General features: G+C 37.9%; 2 protein-coding genes and 1 long non-coding RNA gene across 6 annotated transcripts in view; 2 read left to right on the top strand and 1 right to left on the bottom strand.

Moving 5' to 3' along the window:
* Positions 1-4,579, top strand: part of TCP11L2 (t-complex 11 like 2) — a 28,398-nt gene extending 23,819 nt beyond the window's left edge. For all 3 annotated transcript variants that reach the window (XM_020803638.3, XM_020803639.3, XM_078376208.1), the window contains one exon: positions 1,190-4,579. In XM_020803638.3, coding sequence (XP_020659297.2) covers positions 1,190-1,431 — 242 coding nt within the window. In that variant the 3' untranslated portion in view covers positions 1,432-4,579. The remainder of the gene's footprint in view (positions 1-1,189) is intronic.
* Positions 4,580-5,679: 1,100 nt separating this feature from the next.
* LOC144583109 (uncharacterized) lies at positions 5,680-8,273 on the bottom strand. The gene is made up of 2 exons (XR_013536706.1): positions 7,838-8,273; positions 5,680-6,712 (listed from the first exon to the last, which is right to left on the bottom strand). It is a non-coding gene; the product is annotated as an uncharacterized LOC144583109 (long non-coding RNA).
* A 39-nt stretch (positions 8,274-8,312) lies between these two features.
* POLR3B (RNA polymerase III subunit B) overlaps positions 8,313-20,519 on the top strand; it is an 88,991-nt gene continuing 76,784 nt past the window's right edge. For both annotated transcript variants that reach the window (XM_078376207.1, XM_020803636.3), the window contains exons 1-9: positions 8,313-8,481; positions 9,635-9,667; positions 10,181-10,237; positions 10,330-10,394; positions 11,172-11,247; positions 12,532-12,632; positions 15,565-15,656; positions 16,603-16,720; positions 18,519-18,627. In XM_078376207.1, the coding sequence (XP_078232333.1) occupies positions 8,410-8,481; positions 9,635-9,667; positions 10,181-10,237; positions 10,330-10,394; positions 11,172-11,247; positions 12,532-12,632; positions 15,565-15,656; positions 16,603-16,720; positions 18,519-18,627 (723 nt within the window). In that variant the 5' untranslated portion in view covers positions 8,313-8,409. The remainder of the gene's footprint in view (positions 8,482-9,634; positions 9,668-10,180; positions 10,238-10,329; positions 10,395-11,171; positions 11,248-12,531; positions 12,633-15,564; positions 15,657-16,602; positions 16,721-18,518; positions 18,628-20,519) is intronic.

Genomic DNA, 20,519 nt, shown 5'->3' with positions numbered 1-20,519 from the left:
TATCAAATTGTAATGCCACAGATGCAAAAAATATGATTTCCTGTTTTTAGAAGTTTCTGGGAAGTGCATTTGTGCTCTAAAACAAAGTGTGAAGCATGGGTGGGATGAAACTTTATACCAGCTGAAGTTGTCTGTCCTTCCACAATGAATATAGAGATGTGGGGTCAGATGTGGAGTCCTCTGTCTTATTAAAAACATGGGCTTTTCAGAGATAATGGTAGGATTGTCCATGGGTCAAATATCCTCCAGGTTGGAAACACCAGCCCCAGTGGTAAAGTTCTCTGAACAAGAGTGGGACCATGTACTTTGAAAAAGGACAGATGTTTTGGTTGTGGTGATTTTTATGTTCTAGAGAAATCAGAAACATAGCTGACCCTGAGGAACAGTTGAAGATAGTCTGAAATGCAGTTGTTTGTGCATGTGTATTTGTGTGTGTGCATGTGTGTGAGAGAGAGAAAGAACAGAATGAGAATGACTTCTCTTATTTCTACCCAAATGTTACTAATCCTTATTGGGGCAGAAGTGTGATGGCATAATAAAAGGAGAAGTAGGCCGTAGTAGGGAATAGTAGCAATAGTAACAGGATGACATTCCTTGGCTGTTTCTCCAATTAGAAGCCTATTCAGAGAAATGCAGTAGTGCAGAACTCAGTATAGGGGTTATAATAAAACCTAGATTGTAAATTTAGCCTCATGAAAAATGTGAGGTCCTTCTGAAGACTATATAGGAAATGTAGAACAAATTGCGAAACTGAAATGAAAAATAGCTCAAAGAAAATAGAAAGGAACAGAGTGTCTGTGTTTACAGAAAAAGTAATCCCTCCCACACTCATTAATTACACTCATGAATTTTCCACTTGGAAAAAAAGGGTTCTACCTGATGTCCAATTGCTAGACATGGGCAAGTAATCTCGGGGTAGTGCTCTGTACATTGTAGGCTTACCCTTGCTTATGCAGGCTTGCTGGAGGTCTTCACACGTAGCTTTCCCTTGTTCAGATAGATACTTCTGCTCAGTAGACCTATAAGTGCAGTTTTGCTGCACAGACCTGTTTTATGCATGGACCCTCCTCATGTGACAGCCGCCTGAATGGGTCTTATTTCATTCATTGGTAGAATTGTATGCTCTCTGTGCTGAATGATGCAAGATGAAAATCCAGTTGTGTGAATGTTTTTTCCTCTTCATTTACAGATAAACGAATTCATTTCTACATGAAAAGTTTGCTCACTTCTCCCTGCTTCCAAAAATCTAGGCCTGCAATTCCAGGAGGTCTTGCTGTGATTCAGACTGAAATAGAGACCATTGGAACACAATATGCCAACATTGTTAACTTGAATAAACAGGTGTATGGACCATTCTATGCAAATATTCTTCGAAAACTGCTTTTCGGAGATGCAGAAAGGAACAAAGCAGAACTTGTGTCTTCTAACTGAAATATTCATGCTTTATTCTTTCCTCTTTCACAGTATTTATATGTGGGTTTTATTCTTCTGAACATGCATAACTTACAACAATTATATTTGTTCAGATGAATAAACAGAGAAATAAATGTGCCTGTGTAAGTGGCTTAGATTATGGAGATGATTCTCAAATAAAAGTTCCCCTGTATCAATACAAATTTACTGAATTTAAAATATATATATGAAATAATTAATTCTGTTTATAATGATGGATTGTAACATTTATTGCACTTATTTAATGTAAATGTGTTCTCTTACATATATGGGGTAAATATTTGCCAGTTTGTCACTAATATATCTCTTTCAGAGGTTTGAAGCTTTCTCCAAAGCCTAAAGTGCAATGAAACAAAAAATTATAGTTCCCCTCTACCAACATTTTACACCCATAACCACCCGCCCTCTTCCAAAAGTGGCTTATGCATAAAATGCTGTGTCATTCCCTCAGTACCTCTCTTTGGCTTCTGAATTTGCAACAGTGGTGAGGTAATGGAGTAAAGAAAACAGATTAACACACCTCAGGTTTTTATATGACCCTTTCTGTTTTCTGAACCGTACTTTAAACAGTCTTCACAGCAGGCCAGTTAAAAATAACCGAAAAGGATGAAAACAAAACTATTGCCCCAAATTATAGAGATGTAAAAAACAATTCTAAAACAATTGATTTGATTAGTCCTGGGTTACTAAAAAGACAGAACTATAATCCCAAACTATTGAGGTCAACAAGTATTCCCAAACTATTGCACTCCCAACAAACGAAAACCCAACTCATAGTCCTAAAAGGTACAAATGATTTGTGTTTTTTTTTTTCAGAAACAGAGGCTGAAATCCTGTTGCTTAGTGTAGTAAGTCAGAACTAGAGTAGATACATTGAATCTATGGAGTATAGTATTTGACTCACCAGTTGTGTGCTGATTTGAATAGGCCTACATTAGTTGCAATTTACCACATTAAGCAACAGAATTTCAGCCCAAGGAATGTTTCAGTATATAGGATATAGGACTGCTAGAGAGCCTACAGTATTATTTATGCATAGGTATGTATGCTATATTTTACATATTTCAAATTATTGAACATAGAAGGGCTGTAGTACATTGGGTATATAATTTTCCCCTTTGTACCAAAATGAATAATTACTTGAAAAATGCTTCTAGGAAGTGTAATTTATAGTATTGGTTCACTATGATTCATTTAAATAACAAATGTTACACGTTTCATTGAAACCACTTCAGTGGATATATGTCAGTAAATACTCCCTGATATTTTATATCCTTGCTGGGTATATATTTTTGCTAAGAATAATCTAAGATACTTCATGTGTAACACTGAACCTTCTTGTCCTACATTGCTTCTGATGTCTCTATCACAAAGATTACAAATAGGACCTTGATATCAAAAGCATGTTGGTTTTATATGCAAATTGGATTTTTAAAAAAGAGATATATAATGTATATAAATAATTTTAAAACATTACTAAATATCTATTGCTTCATTATTCCACATTAAAGTGATCATCTAGTCAAAGAAGAAAGAAACATTATTCCCTTCTTCGTTTAAATTCTAATTTCCCTGTGGGATTAAGCAAAAGGACAGAGGACTGTGGCGAATGCATGCTCAACAGTCATGTCATTTCAATAAATCCAGAGGTGCTAGTGATAGGCAGCTATGGCTTTATAAACAACTCTCTGCAAGTATTCAGTTCCTTTCAATATGTTTTGTGCAGAGAGTGTCCCATTCATGCCTGGTTTTAAGGGCTAAATCCAATTGTAAGTCCCTGACTGAATCAGTGGGGACTTGGTAGGTCGACTCTGGTTCCATCGATTCAGTGGGTCTACTTTAGCAGAGGCAGCATTTTGATTTATGTGTAAGATACTTTTTTTTTGTCTGAATGAAAGGAAAATTGATTTATTTGTCACTTTTCTACATGATCTGGTTTTGAGCAATTCCACTGAAGAGGCTGTTGCAAGGGAATATGTATGCTAACAAAATTATGGATTGGATCCAGTTTTGTGAATGTGACTTGCACGGGCAGAAGCAGACCACACTGCTCTCCTTCTCATGATACCCCTTTAAGAAACCTGACATAGAAGGTTATGGTATTCTGTAGAAGGGGGTGTACTGTATTATAGATGGAAGACTACAGCCCATTCAATGTAGCAAGGTCTCCTGATCCTCTATGTAGCATTTTCCTACAGTTTGCTTTCACCAGTTCAATTGCACTGGGTCCAGTTCTTTGTACGCAACTCATATCTTGCTACATAACTGAGTTGTATAAAGGAGCAAATACCTCTGTATTTTGTTACATAAGAAACAGAAGGAATAAATTGTCTAAAATATTTTGGACCTACATATGGCTAGGCGGTGTTATAAACATCCACAAGAAATCTGATTGTAATTATTTTTATGAGGTTTGTGTGTATGTATATATTTCTGTCTACTTAAGCACTCTGTACATGCAGGGAACTCAAGTGGAGGGACTGTATGGGGAACTATAAGTTATATCTAGACCAATGTTTTCCAAACTTATGTCCCAGATGTTCTTGGATTTAGACTCCCAGTAGCCTTCATCACTAGCTGTACTGGCCAGGATTTCTGGGAGTTGTACTCCCAAGAACATCTGTGGGCTCTAAGGTGGGAACCACAGATCTAGAGTATACATTAGCTGCAGTTAGGTCCCATTGTAATCATTGGGGCAAATTAATCAACTGAGTTAATTTGTCCCTTCAGCAGTTTCTCATAATTTAAGTCTCATTGATTTCAAAGGGCACTAACTGCTACAAAATTATTCTGTATCCAACAATATATTTATTTTAAACGCTCAAGCAGAAGATTACAAGAAAGCAATCTTTGTTTTGTGATTTTATATATGACATGAGAAGGGCATTTTACATAGCATGGTGTGGCCACTCAACAGTCTTTCAGTGTCTCTCTATTAATGTTTGTAGCCTTCTCAGCGTTCAGATTAATCAACTGAATTAATTTGTCCCCCTTGCATGTTGTTTGGATAATTTCAGCAACTGTTTACTTTCATCCACACCTGAAAAAAACCCAAGGTATTATATGTAACTGATTGATTTTTGTGTTAATATTTGTACTCATTAAATTTGCTTGCAGTTTTAAAAAACACTGTTGTGGATATTAGAATGAGATTAACATAAAAGCATGAACAACAGCAAAATGCAAAGATCAAGTCAGTCCCCTAGCCATGTGCAGGTAGCCACTTTGATCTGTATAAAAAAGCCACTTCTAGTAGCTGTCATCTGTACCACAGGTTGATTTTAAAAATAATGTGACTTGGGCTGTCTCATTGTGTAGTTTTCAAGGAATAAAGCATTCAGAACTGGTTTAACATTTCCTCCTCCTGCAATGTATTAACAAAAGTTACCCTGAACATGTTATTACCACTGTCTGTGAAAGATCGTCTGCCAGTGTCACCTTCTGCTACTTCTGCTGCAATTTCTGTGGACTGAAACCAGAAATATAATTAGGAAATAATGCAAGGAAAATATTGGCTATTCCTGTAGCAAAACAAAATAAAAGCCTGAAAGGAAATGCATTTTTTTCAGCATACTGCACATATGAACAAAGAGAGCTATTTATAATAATCGGTGCAAAGAAAAGTGGACAACCAAAGGAAGAACAAGAGTTCTTTTCCATAAGATCCAAAAAAAAAAAAAAATCAAGGGAAAATTTAAACCAAGGTTGTTAATACTGATGATGGTTATGATGTGCCATCAAATCAGTTCCAACCTATGGCAAGCCTTCCAGAGACTTCTAGATATAATGTACAGTACTTAGAATTGGTTAACAAAAGTACGAATAGTCAAAGCTATGGTTTTTCCTGTAGTGATGTATGGAAGTGAGAGCTGGACCATAAAGAAAGCTGACTGCCGAAGAACTGATGCCTTTGAATTGTGGTGCTGGAGGAGGTTCTTGAGAGTCCCCTGGACTGCAAGGAGAACAAACCTATCCATTCTAAAGGAAATCAACCCTGAGTGCTCACTGGAAGGACAGATCCTGAAGCTGAGGCTCCAGTACTTTGGCCATCTCATGAGAAGAGAAGACTCCCTGGAAAAGATGCTGATGTTGGGAAAGTGTGAAGGCAGGAGGAGAAGGGGATGACAGAGGATGAGATGGTTGGACAGTGTCAGCGAAGCGACCAACATGAATTTAACCCAACTCCGGGAGGCAGTGGAAGACAGGAGGGCCTGGCGTGCTCTGGTCCATGGGGTCACGAAGAGTCGGACACAACTAAACGACTAAATGACGATGATAAGATGAAGTAAATTAATTGAATCAATTTATCATTTATTGAGGTGAATTCACTCAATAAAGGCACAGCTTTTAGTTTGCAGGCCCTGAGCAGTGCTGCTGAAGACTTAACATTCGGGGGCTCATTAATTTCTAGTGTTGTCATAAACTAAACTAAACAGTATATAATAAGTAGCCTTAATTGGTTACTCAGGATGAAGGTATTCTACCATACTTACAAAAAAAGATACAGTAGTACATATCACCACACACAGCTGACCAAAAGGATTTCACTTAAACTGTGAGGGAGCAGAATACTGAGGGAATGGAAGATTGTATCATCATCCTTGCTAATCAAAATGTTCTTGTGCCTTTGCACTAGAAGTCTTGGCTTTACAAGTACTGTAGTACTTGTCAAGGTATAATTATCAAGAAGTACTGCCCTATTTTGATATAGCTTGTGTGAAGATGGTACAGTCCAAATCAGGAACAGGACAGCTGAGGGTGGGCCAAGGTTAGGTTTTTAGTTATTTGGTATTTCAGAAGCTCATACCAGCCAAGGTTATTTTTAACAGTGGGTCTTTGCTTCTTTTCTATTGAAAACAGCTATTAACAATTTAATCATGTATTCAGCCTGGTGCAATTATGGGACTCGATATAAAGCCATGGAAGCACAAAGGATTGTGGGGTGTAAGACTGTCCCCATTTGCCTTTAAATGCTCCTAGTCCAATTCCTACCATTGGTTCAAAGCCTTCTCGAGGTTCTACATCCATAGGACCTTTTGTGGGTAGTCGGGAAATCTCTGAAGCAGGATCTCTATCTCACTGTTGAAGTTCCTCTCCATTGCCTGGAAGCACTTTTCTATGTCATCATAGACCACTCAGCCGTAGGTTCTGATTTATTTCTAAATAAACTTCAGCTCTCGCATTTTCAAATTCATTTTATCCAGTAGGAGGGATCAATCCATTCACTGCTGTCCTACCTGGTGCATCTTCAAAACCACATCTGCAAAGTAGAGAAACCCACTACAGTTACTTTGCAGGAACCTATAATGGGCAGAAAGGGGAATGATTTCCATGAAAAATTCGAAGCTGGTAGATGAGGCAGAGGCTACCACACATTAGAAAATAGTCTCCAGAAAACGGATCAGTGTTGTAAATATGCTGTTCCTAGGAGCTCATCAGACCTTTACTGAAGACTGAGGCAAAGGGAGGTTTTATAGTTAATAATAATCATCATCATATGCCATAAAATCAGTTCTGACTTATTGCTCCCCTCTTCAGTGTTTTCTAGATAGAGAACACCCAGAAGTAGTTTATCATTCCCTTCTTTGGGACTGTGCAGTTTGCCCAAGGTTACACAGGCTAGCTCTACTCACAGGAAGCACAGTGGAGAATCAAAATCCCAACCTTTGGTTCTGCAGCCAGATGCCTAATCCACTGAGCTATTACCTGTGGTGATATAAGTCCTATATAAAAGTGGCCCTGTGATTTCACAGAGGAACAGACTCAGATGGCTAGAACTGGAATCTAGATATATCTAGTTATTCACACAAGTATCTTTCCTAGTAGTAAAGAGAGAACACCGTTAGGGCTGTAACCTAACCCGTCATTTCATTCCTTTCCTAGTTCTTCTATAATCATACGGGTTCGGTGGTTCCCGTTCTGGCTAGCTCTAAATTAAGCTCTGTTGTGGGTATTGAGATAATAACAAAGTGGACAGAAGACTGTATTTTGTGCCACAATCCAGTGGCTTGTAGCATTCAGATGCTACTTTCGTCATCTAAAAAAGTAATGGCCCGTTGAGTTACATTTAAGAAACAGGAAAGAGGCGCGTTTTAAAAATCAGAACTACAGTAGGAACTAAATATTTCTTTGTCTTGGAACTACTGTATAACGAACCACTTTTTCCCAAATAACCCTCCACATTCTAATCCAAAACCAGATGCGTAAAGAGAACGTCTCTAATGAAGCTGTCTGGTAACGTTTAAGGTGATTTCAGCTTAGTAGCTTTACTAGACTGAAGCATGTGGTTTTTCAGTGGCAGGAAAATGAATTGATCAATGAAAATGATGGAAAAACATGGGAAGCTTGTAAGTGGAAGAGGTCGCCGAAGCACACATATACACACCCAACACAAATTTCCGTTTCTCTCCCGCGCCTCGCTCTCGAGATTCTGTATCAATGACAGCTCAGCATCAGAAATTCAATAGGCACAGCTCTTCCCAGCATCGAAATGAAGCAGGCGGCAGTTGTTAAGCTGCTCAATTTCAGCCTGTCAAGCAACCAGGGAAGATCCTCAGTCAGAAAAGCACGTAATCATAGATTTTAGTTACAAGTGTACAGTATGAACTAAATTCCATAAAAATGATGCAATCAAAAAACCTAAGGAAATAAAAACACAAGCAGTATTTTCTACGCTGAAACGACGAAGGATAAAGAACAGATTATTGGGAATAATAACGAGTGGCGTTTCTATTAATTTCATCTACATAACGTCATAAAAGTTTTGAAGCTTTGCAGTCCAACGATTTCTATTCAAGACAGCCGTCCCCGAGCGAAGCAAGGCAGTAGCGGAACTTCTGCGCAGCTGACCCGTTGTAGCAGGGGGGGCAGCTTTCATCGACGCACGCCTTGGTCTCTGGATCCTGAGCGCCGCCTCGCATCAGTTGTTGGGAGTGGGGCTGATTCTGTGTCTTAAGCATGGACGAACTGGTGGCGGAGCTGGGGGCTTCGAGCCCGGAGCAGTTGGCTGCCCCTGTAAATACGGTGGAGGTGAGTGAAAGCAGCGGGAACCAGAAAAGGAAAGAGAAAAACGGGCAGTGGGTGGAGGTTCTGCCTTACCAAAACTGCATGTGTGAATGTGGCTTCAGAAGCTTCTGCTGCACGTATGTTTATATTCTTCCGTGGAGCCTTTGTCTAGAAACCAAAGCAGGAGAGTGCGTGTGCCGAAGATTTTTTCTGTTATTCTTATTAAACATAACATAAAGACCCCTTTCAATAATTCCCTTGCCTGTCTCTTGGTTATTCTGTTTAGCTCTGTATATAGCATCGAAGAAAACGCAGCGCCGCATCTGGAACCTCTGTACCGGGGGGGAGGGGGGAGGAGAAGGAATGGAGAATCAAAACTGGTTAATGAAGCTAATCAGTTTTCAGTCCATCAGGGCCAAGTGAGAAACCACTTGGGAATTCTAAAATTATATAAGGAAGATGAAATATAAATGGATTGACTGACTGCTTGCTTGATTTGTATATTGTGCCATTAGTGAACATCCACTATTCTGGACAGTTTGCCCAATAAGACATAAAAACAAACAAACCCCAATACAACCATCTACATTTATTCAAATACAGTCATGTCATCTTCTGGTTGCTGTACAATGGTGGAGGGTGGGCTTTCACTTAACTAGGGCTTATTTTTGGGGTAAGGTTTATATTACGAACATCCTGAAAAATCATACTAGGGCTTATTTTCAGGTTACAGTAGGTCTTATTTTCAGGGAAACAGGGTATAAAACATCTGGGGATATATTAATCTTGGAACTGAAGAGCTGGAAGGGACCCTATAAAGTGCAGTAGGGGATGGAACCTGCAACTTCTGGGTTTATAGCTGGATACCTAACTGCAGAGCTTTTGAGCAGTTCAGTCTTAAAGGCTGCTTTATAGAGTTCTTTCTGTCTGCTACGGTAGTTTTCTAAATATCAGGAGGGACAGAGCCTTGCATACCTCAATTGGAGGCTTGTTCCAATTCTTCAGTTTTAGCCATTGGGTTTAAGAGTTCCCTGAATGAAGTGGACATGTTACCACAATTATTAATGTCAATGCCTGCAGATTAAAGCATTTTTCTTAGAAGAGTATCTATTTAGCTTCTTCAAAATATATTCTCTCTCTTCTGAATGTTATTTGATGCTGTCCTTTTGTTTTCAAGGAAAAATGGAGACTACTTCCAGCGTTTCTGAAGGTTAGTGTATCTGTACAGTTGGACTTACTGATTTTAGAAAACTGAATAATTAATCTGAAATATTATTAGTTTTGTTATTAGTAGTGGAATATGACATTAATATAGTATGTACTTTGTGAAAAGGGTGATTGTTACTTTACTATCTAGAGTCAGTTAGTGCCAACTTTCATTCTGCGATGTGTTTCTTCTTATGTCTTGTATCATTCTTTCCTCTTAAAGGTAATCTGTTAGTTACAAATCTCTCAAGTGTTCATACACAGTAGAACTTATCTGTATAGTTTGAAAGCCCTCTTTAAATACCACATATGCTCATCTTTTGTACCTTACTAACTGAAGAAAAACTCTTCTTTTTCTACTTAAAACCTCTGTACAAATCTCTTAATTGATCATAAAGCATATTTTGGAAATACTGAAGTTAAAACCTCATTTTGAGTTAATTAACTGTCTGTCAATGTCAGTGTTGTACTCTGAATAATTTTTTAAACCACTGTTAATTTTCATTGGTTATTTTAGGTGAAAGGACTTGTAAAGCAGCACATAGATTCATTCAATTATTTCATCAATGTGGAGGTAAGCTTTTTTTTAAACAGCATGAAGAATAAAGCTTGTAAGAATAGAATAACCTGTACAACTGGGTAAGCTTTTGCTTGTTTTATTTCTAGATAAAGAAAATAATGAAAGCCAATGAAAAAATTACAAGTGATGCGGATCCAATGTGGTACTTAAAGTAAGTGTCATTTTGATTTTGGTAGCGCACAGAAGCACAATGGTTAGATGGCTGACATCTGCGCTTTGGGCTTACATGTCTTCATGTTTATCATTTCAGCTTAGTTGTGACATCTTGTACGAAACGGCACAAATGTACAAATTAGTATCAGTGATCCAGCTACAAAGGATTCATTTGCCGCATGATCCAATGCATACTTTTCAAGATGTTGAAAGGTTTGGGTGGGTGGAACGTCCATTCTTGATGCTTTAATCAAGAACCACATAAAAGACTCTACCGGTGTTTGCAGGATCTGGTTAAGTCCTGGTTTTGGCTTAGAGCAGGAAGCAGAGGAAGCACTGCTGAGAGCAGGAAAGAGTATCCTATTCTCTCTCTTCAGTGGTTGATATCAAGGATTCCTTTTCCCCCTTTGGAGATAACCTTGGGCCAGGAAGTGAAAATTCAACCCTTCACAGGCTACCTTAGACCTGCAGTCTGAGGATCTACTCTATGTCCTGATCTTAGGTGATCATCTTGCTTTATTGAAATTAGAAATATTCCCATCTTTCTGTTCTTAATAGCACAAGGGGAGAGTAGAACTGAGAAATCTTCTCAGAGAACCTGGTGAGCTCACAGATAGTTGTGTGGAATATGTTTTTAAGTTGCTGCCATGAGGTTTATGTGATCCTGATTGAATTTTGGTTAAGAAATTAGGATGACACCAAACTTCAATTGCATACGAGGATCACTGGCTCGTGTCTTGATTTTAATTTGGCTTTATTATATCTTACGTTATAGGTATCTCAATATCTATGTGGGTACTCCAGATGTTGAAGAAAGCTTTAATGTAACAAGACCAGTTTCTCCTCATGAGGTACCTGTTTTTACTTAATATTTTTGAACCATTAGGTGAACTAGCTAAATGTGATTTGAGGCTCTATTTATTGATCATTGTAAAGGAGGTGAGAGAGACCTTCAGTCATATTTTGTCCCACAGAGCATTCTGCTGGTTGTAAAAACATGATGGTGTCCATGTAAGAAATCTCATATCTCAAAGACAGTAGTGATATAATGAATATTTTCTATTTTCTGTGCAGAACCAAGCCTTTGCTTCTGCCTTTCATTCTCCAGAATACAAACATATTAATAGGCTCAAAGACATTTTGATATGTCCTTATATTTCATGGACTAAGATTGGTGGGACCAAAACAAACAAAACTTTTTATGGTCTAATCCAACATGCTTGTATTTAGAAATGAGTAACATATTCTATCCTTATTTGTTTACAAAGTTATCTCTGATTAGAGCTGTGTTGTGGTATCATTATTAATAAACTAGACTTATTCTTGTATAGTAAGTTGTTGGAAATTCATCAAAATTAGTAAACAGAATATATAATAATAATTATGTGCCATCAAGTTAATTCTGATGTGTGATGACCCTTTCCAGAGTCTTGTACAGAGTACTGTACTCAAAAATGGTTTAACATTCCCTTCTTCTGGAGGCTGTATGGGACTGTGCTACTTGCCCAAGGCTACATAGGCTGATTTTATTCCCAGAGAGGAATTTAATTCCTAACCTCTATACAAAAATATGTATATAAGTATGCACATATGTACGTATACAGACAACTGTGCACTAAGGTATAAGATATATAGCTTTGTCTTTCTCTTATGTATGTATATCTAGAAATAAAAGACTGCATATAAGTAGCATTCACTGGCCAAAATCCTGTTGCTTAGCATAATAAGTCGCCACTAAAGTAGGCCAATTGAATCCTTGGAGATTTGGTGAATCGACTATGCCCATTTGAATCAACACAACTCATGGAAAGGTTCAATTGAGTCAAATGGGCCTACTCTAGTTTCAAGTTACTACACTAAGCAACAGAATTTCAGCCCGTGTAATGCAGATTGTATGCAAAACATGTTTTTTTCCCCCAGAGGACTAATGTGTCTTTGCATTGTGGCATTTAGATTCCTGAAGAGAAAGAGTACTGGTTTGTGCTATTTGTGTTAATGTAGTCTTCTTTTGCACTAGCTTTCTTAGAGACAATCCGGAGGCTTCAAAAATATCACCACCACCCCTGAATATTGTGAAAACATGTTGAGGACATTCACCAGAAAGATATCTTAATTATGTTGTGCTTCTTTTTAAGTGTCGCCTCAGAGATATGACCTATTCTGCCCCAATTACAGTGGATATTGAGTATACTCGAGGTAGCCAGAGAATTATTCGTAATGCACTACCTATTGGCAGGTAAGACACCAATATAAAGATAAGTATCATTTCTGTGTTACATTCCATGTTAGTTTAATTGCTATACTAAAAACTGTGGGGCTTATTTTACTTTTAGTCAAAAGACAGTCTACTTGGAACTGCTGTAGTGTAAGTTTTGTTCATTTTCAGTGGGATGTATGCAACTATTTTCCAAACCCCTGGATAGAATCAGTGATGCTGCCGTAATGCAACCAGTTTTGCTCATAAATGCAATATGAAGAGAATCTTTTCACCTTTTCCAATACCAAGAAAAAGGTTGACATGGGGTAAACATAAAACTGTTTTGGTTTTTGATTCACAGTTGGTCATGGTAGTTCAAAAATTGGGCATAGGAGCTGGCAGCTAAATTGCAGATCCTCTTTTGATGCTATAGGTGAGGTCTGGAATATATGTATGCTTATGTGTTGTGCTCCTCCCTTGGCATGGAATGATTAAAATCAGAGGTCACTCACGGAGGAAGAACTTACAAATTGGAGATAAATGTGATTTATTTCCATATAAGCAAGGAACACTTGTGTTTTTTTGAGAAGTAGGGGAAGATGATCATTTGTGTGTAGGATTGCATGGAATGGTATGTAGATGCAGGGGAGCAATTTAAATCCTTCATGTGAGGTTGTCTCTGTCCATAGTGATTATGAAACACAGACAAAACCATTACTGGTTTCAACTATAGTAGACCTGTTGAATCAATTCCTAAATTGAAGTCAACAGCTCTGTGCAAATCCCACTGATTCAAGAAGTCTGTACTTTATTTGTGAGTAGCAATTGAATTTGCATCACAATAGTATTATTGAATCAAGTTGTGTCAACATGTCTTTATTATTAAAAATGTTCGGCATGTATTTCACCATCCTCTTTCATTAAGCCATATTTTTGTCTCCTTCCTTAAGTGTTTCAAACTAGTTAGATGTAGATAGCAACCAAGACTGTTGCTTGGTACTTTCTTTCCATTGTGCTTCTCGATATCTGTGCGACACTACTATGCAGACATCCTGTTTGGTTTTTCTGTATGAAGTAACAGAGGCTTTTGAAATTAGAAACTCAAGAATTAGGTTAATTATATTGCTGATCTAGAATGATTGACACACAAAGCTTCTTATCTCTAGCAAGTAAATAAAGATGTTGTCTCAGGGGAGTGTGGTTGGAAGAATTAGGACAGCCAAGTAGCTGCACTGAATTGAGAAGATAGCATTACTTTAAAAGCTGAGGTCAATTCAAAACAGACCTTTAGGCGTAAGGAAATAAAAACAGCAACTTTTGCTGTGTCCAGGGATGATGTAAGGGAAAATGTGGGGGAAACTAGGGACTGTTGGTTCTGTGCATAGAATGACTGTGAAATAATTATGGAAGTGCTATCACCTCATGCAGAATTCCATCCTATTCTGCTAGTAAATCTTCCTGTGTTCTGTGCTCTAGTAATCTTATACATCACTAGTGCTGGGACTGCAGTTAGGTAGATGTCGCACTTGTCCATTGCTTATTTCAGTTAGAAATTTCCCATATTTCGTCTCTCTATTTTTACCTTCCCCCTTTATGATCTATGTATAACCATTTTTTTAAAAAATGGTTGTTGATTATTTTTACTGAGCATAACTGAATTAATCACTGAATTAATTACACTTGTACATCAGAAGAGAGAAAAAAAAACCCAATTTAGAACTATAATAAAATAAAATAAGGAATATTAAAGACACTTAATTATATAACTGTATGGGTCATGTGTTTACAAACTGCAGTTCATTGACATTGAAGGGATAGAGGAAAATAGAAAATTTTTAAAAACCGATCTCTTGCGAGCAACTTAGGTAATCAAGGACCTCATGTGACAAATTTCTGTACGCAACAGGTGGGAAATTGTTTGATTGGTCTTGGATAACATAGTCAATGAAAGGAAGCCGTATACCTTATAAATGAATGATGCCTCTGTATCATTCTTGCAGATCGTAGCAGATGTGTCAACTTGTCCATTAAGGCTATATTTCATACCCTAATTTTCCAGTTTCTTAAGAAAAGGGGTAGTATTCTTTCCAAATCAGAGCTAGCTATAACTGAGATGTCAACAGAGGAAAGACAACAACCCTTTATGTAGTAAATACTGATTGCCTCCCACAAATAGGAACTTTATTTCTGCTTTATTTTATTCTTGAGTTGCTAATTGAAAGGAGAAAGTGTGAAGTGGCCAGTATAATTTAATTATTTTCTTTAAAAAGTCATGAAATATGCAAGGCAGAAAAAAAATTCTGATCCGCCCCGAACCACTTTGGTTTTCAGCATTTGCAACTCAGTTTCCTGACTATATGTCTGCTTCTTTACACTTTGAAGCTAAGATAGATATTATACTGAAACTCATAGAAGATCTGTTTGTTGTGGGAACTGCATTCTGAATCTTCATCTCTCAGATTAGTAGAAGTCTGGGACATCCATTGACATTGGACTTTATAAGGAAGGTTCAAGGTTCAGAAGGTGTTTCTTTATGCTTTTTATAATATGGTGACTGCTAACCTAAAAGACTACTAAGCTAAAAAGATTTAGCTTAGACCAGAAGTGGAAGATGTGTGGCCCTTCTGGATGTTTGGAATTCAGTTCTAATTAGCCGTGGCCAACATTGAGGTGGGATGGACAGTGCAGTCCAAAAGCATCAAGAAGATCAGATGTTCCCCATCTTTGGCTCAGTTCTTGGAGGGTGGGCCTGTGAATGATGGAGGGATTCTGTTGGCAGGAGAAGAATAACATTTGTGACCAGAAGCGGGGTAAAAATTGGAATGCCTGTTTCCTGTATTCCACCAGAAGCGGGGTAAAAATTGGAATGCCTGTTTCCTGTATTCCTAGAAGCTTCTGTTTAGCAGCTGTGGAGCACAAGTAGACTAGTCTTGAAACCTCAAGTTGATTCTAATGTTTGGAATTCTTACAGGATGCCAATAATGCTGCGCAGTTCCAATTGTGTTCTTACTGGGAAAACTCCAGCAGAATTTGCCAAGCTTAATGAATGCCCTTTAGATCCAGGTAACAAACTTTAGTTTCTATCAACCTCTGTTCTCCTGAAAAGGACAAAAGCTGATCCCACAGCTATAAATACTCGACTATCCAACAAACTGCAACAGAGCACAGAGAGAGTTCTGACTCCTGTCCTCTGAAGATGCCGGCCACAGAGACTGGCGGAACATTAGGAAGAAAAACCTGAAGAACATGGCCAAACAGCCCGGAAGACCCACAACAACCATCGGATCCCAATGGTGAAACCTTAGTCAGGTTCTTTTACATAAGTTACCAATGGAATCTTGCAACCCACATGCCAGTATGGAATATGTAATGAGAGCTTTTAAGACTCAAACCATGGAATTGAGTTGTCAGGAATGAAATTTCTGTAATCAGGGAAGTTACAAAGCCCCCGTAGAAGAACAGTGCATAAGCCTTGGTAGTTCTTTGCATGGCAAATTTTGCTTGCCTTTGCAGTAATTGCCAAATATGTCTAGAGTTTACAATAGGGTCATTGTATCAAAATAGAGAATTTCTGTTGCTGGCCTCCTTGGAGCTATGTGAAAATATCTACATAATGAGATTCCTTCTTAAATTTCCTGGATTTATTGTGACATCTCTGCATAGTAAAAATGGAAAGTAGAGTAAAACGTATGCATGCATATGGAGTTAACAAGGATTCAGAGGTTTGCAAAGTCTGTGAGTGCCTTTTTAAAGTTAGTTTTTAATGTGCACTTCCTATTAATTATTCAATTGCATTTTAATTAGCATATAGTTTAATTTTTAGTATTTAACTTATTTTGGTGTTTATTCTTTTTAATATTGTGAGCCACCTTGGGTCCCCTTATCAGGAGAAAGGTAGTTTAAAACTAAAACAAACAAATAAATAATTAAAACAAATAAATATTGGATATATTTCCTCAGCTGGCTAGAACAGACGTCAATACAGATTTTTTCATTCTCCATTTGACAGGTGGCTACTTCATTGTCAAAGGTGTAGAGAAGGTCATTCTTATTCAGGAGCAGTTATCAAAAAACAGAATAATTGTGGAAGCTGACAGAAAAGGGACAGTTGGCGCATCAGTTACCAGGTAAAATAACTACTGAATGACAGCAGGCATGGCTAGAATCCAAACAGTTGCTTCAGACATGGCCAGAGTTTTTGATATGCCCAATAAGATTTCTTCCCTTCTGTTCTTTAAATAGGAAGCTGACTGGCTGCCCAATGCCATGTCACAATCAGCTTTTGAACATCTCCTTAAAGGGGATATATGACTCCCTGTACGTGTGTGCGCACACACAAGGGAAGGGAAATTCAGAGAAGATATTGAGAAATGAGAATCAGAAACTTCTTAGGTGTGCAGACCTAGCTGTGTGATTTTGTGAATCCTGGCCTATATAAAAATACTTCTGCATTTGTATGCATATTTTCTGTGTGTTCAGCAAACATTTATTTAATGTAATCCCAAATGAGCTTCAGTCTTTAAATTACTTCAGGTCAAAGCTTTTTTGAAAGATGTCTTCTAATTATCTTAAAACCAATGGATTAAACTAAGCAGGGTCTATAAACTGGGACACGTTTTGCATTATAAAATGCTAAACTTGCATACTTTAGTCTAGTTTAAGCTCCTAGGAGAAAGCAAAATGCCTCCAGTCTGAAGCAAATCTGACAATACAACATGTCAGATGTTATTTATTATTTCTATAGTGCCAAAACATCAAGAAGAAAGAAATATAGAAAATATTAAAGATAAACCAAGTCCTGCCTATAGGTGTATAATCTAGAGAGAGAGATGAGTTGGAAGACATTAGTACAGTGGTGCCTTGACTTACAAACTTAACTTGTTCCAGAACTCCGGTAGTAACTCGAAATGGTCGTAAGTTGAAGCACCATTTCCCATAGGAATGCATTGAAATGCAATGAATCCGTTCTGGCTGAAGGAAAAAATCACCAAAAACAAAAAACAAAACACTGCAAGACCCATTGGAAACGTGATTAATCCCTCCCAGCTGAAGGGGGGGGAGAGAGAAAAGCAAGCAAAACATGCAAGACCCATCGGAAATGCAAAGAAAGCAAAGCAGAAAGCAAACAGAGCGTGCAAGACCCATTGGAAATGCAAAGAAAGGAAAGCAAAAAGCAAGCAGAGCGTGCAAGACCCATCAGAAATGGGGGGGGACCCAAAAAGCAACCAAACCCTGGAAGACCCATCGTAAATTGGGGAAAAATACCAAAAAACTAACAGACCCTCCAAGACCCATCGGAAATGGGGGGGGGGACAAAAAAGCAAGGAAACCCCCCAAGACCCACCGGAAATGGGGAAAATACCAAAAAACAAACAACCCCCCCAAGACTCATCACAGAACAGAAGCATAACTCCCCCAGCTCAAAACCACGCTGCAAAACCCAGCCAGAACAGTTTTTAAAAAACAGAAAGCAGCACCTTATCTTACTAGGGCTAGGCAGTCCGAAGCCTCCTCCAATCACACACTAACTGCTGGGGCGAAAGAGCTACAAAGAAGCAGCCTCTTCGTCTACCAACGGTTAGCAATTTGAATTTCCTGCCTTTTCCCCTTGCCTTTTTCTATTCATAACTGGAAGCTCCAGCCACAAGTCGAAGCAAAAATTTGTAGCCAGAGCTGGTCGTAACTCAAAATGGTCGTAAGTCCGGACGTTCGTAAGTCGAGGCACCACCGAACAGTAGTTAAATGCTAGTTGCTGCCTGTAGCATCTTTAGGCCTAGGAAGGGAACGGTGAAAATCTGTTTTCTGATGCATGAGACTTATGCTTCTGTTCTTTATGCCATGAAAACTACCCTCGCCCACTAAATTCAGATGTTCCATAGTATAAAAGTTAATAACATAATCCATTTTCTTGTTATAAACGTATAGTTCGACACATGAAAAGAAGAGCAGAACAAATATAACTGTGAAACAAGGAAGATTTTATTTGAAGCATAATACCCTGTCTGAAGATATTCCTATTGCAATTATTTTTAAGGTAATTTTTGAGAACATGTTTCTTGTTACTACGTTTAAAAGCCTGTAGAAGAATTTTGAAGGCTTGAAATAATATACCAAAATGCACATGTGGTATATGTTTGTGTGAAGGTAATTAATGTTGTTCTTTTCTTAACTGTTACTCTGCATCATAGCATCTGTAACTTTTATTCACTGGTAGTGGGTTCTACCTTGGCCTATGAATCACACCACTGGCATGATTGCCATTTTCTTTTGTCTCCATTTTTTTTTAAAAAAATGGATGCAGTTCTCGGTGCAAAAAAAGAAGCTGTGTCAAAATAAGTTTAGAACTCTGTATTTTAGAAAAGAAACAAATATGCAGGCAGATATTTATTTTTAAAGGAAGACCCTCCACGGATATCCTTCCTAACTGGCAGAAACATTAGTTTGGCTATATTGGTTTTACCTGAATGTCATTCCCTGTTTTGGGGATTGTCCTGCCAAGCAATTTAAATCAATCTCAGAATCGTTGCCAGAAGAGGGCAGCATGTGCTCATAGTCTAAGGCAAGTATGTTTTGAAACAACACCAGGAGGTTGAGGGAGGGACTAGTATCAAGACAACCTGTGGGGTTTAAGATTGTATCGATATATTTCCATAGCAGGAGGGTCTTGAAATGCAAGTTTGCCTTCTTGATAAGCACGAAGCCTTTTTCCAGAAGAGGGTGCCTCCAAACAAATCTGATGCCGCTTCAGATGTTATATGATGTCCCTGCCAACTCAGTTTCTCCCTGCATAAGTATGAAGAATGCAGCTGAGTTATGCTTTCCTGCTACAGGCACTAAGGTGTCCCTTTATGAAAATTCAAGAGTGTATCTTATGTATGCACATTTATGGTCATTAGGTTTAGTGGTAAGTTAGATCTTTAATTCTCAAGGAGATTTGTAGTCTTTGAGGGAGAGACATAGAAAGGGGATAGCAGACCACTCTGCAAATACCTTGTTATAGAGGGAGTATTTTTACTCTGCTTTCCTTCACCTGGTGCCCTCCAGATGGCTTACGATATGATCCTCTAGGCTAGGGCACAGGTAGCTGTTTTGCAGTACAGGAGTCCCATTTTGCACACTAGTGAGAGTTTGGGATGTGAATATAATGGTCCACAGGAAGCACAAAAGTTCACTTATTTGTTCCCCCCTCCCTGCTATAACTTGAAACCAAGCTCGTTCCCTGACTGGGTTGAAATGGATGGTGGTGGAAAAATGATATTGGAAATATGCATATTTACACGACAGAATTATTTAAAAAGGGAGAACAAATACAGAATCCTTTAGTTTTTTTTAAACATCAAGGATATGGCGAAAACATATGAAAACTTTTGCTCCCGCTATATCCCCCTTATGTGCTCTACTGGATTACTCAAACTTTAAATTTCATGAGAAATATGTGCAATTTAAACATTGGAAACAAACTGGAATATATAGAATTAAGGATTTATTTGAATCAGGGGAACCAATTGCTGTTAGACAAATAGAAGAGAAAACAAAGCAACTAAGAACCAATTGGCTACAAATAAAACAAATAAGGAGCTTTGCAATGCAATTATATTAAAAATCTGGCCCTATAAGACCACTAATGGAATTTGAACAATACTGTATACAAGAAGATAAAAAAAAAGATAGGATTGACTTCATTAATATATAAATGTACTATTGAGACAGAACATGGCAACAGTAGAAGAGCCAAAGCATCCTGGGAAACAAATTTAAATATTAATGCATTTTGGCATGATGTAATCAATTGGACAGAAATACTGACTAATCAAAAATAATTGTGAATGAAACATTATTATTATTTTTAGCATTTGTAAGGGAGAATGAGAAGCTATTTATTATAAATATTATAGGGAAAGAAAGGTGTGAAATTGCGGAAAGCTG

The sequence above is a fragment of the Pogona vitticeps genome, chromosome 5 (assembly GCF_051106095.1).
Source record: "Pogona vitticeps strain Pit_001003342236 chromosome 5, PviZW2.1, whole genome shotgun sequence".
NCBI lineage: Eukaryota > Metazoa > Chordata > Lepidosauria > Squamata > Agamidae > Pogona > Pogona vitticeps.
The sequence above is the reverse complement of the archived record's forward strand: the minus strand, read 5'-3'. Positions and strand labels throughout refer to the sequence as shown.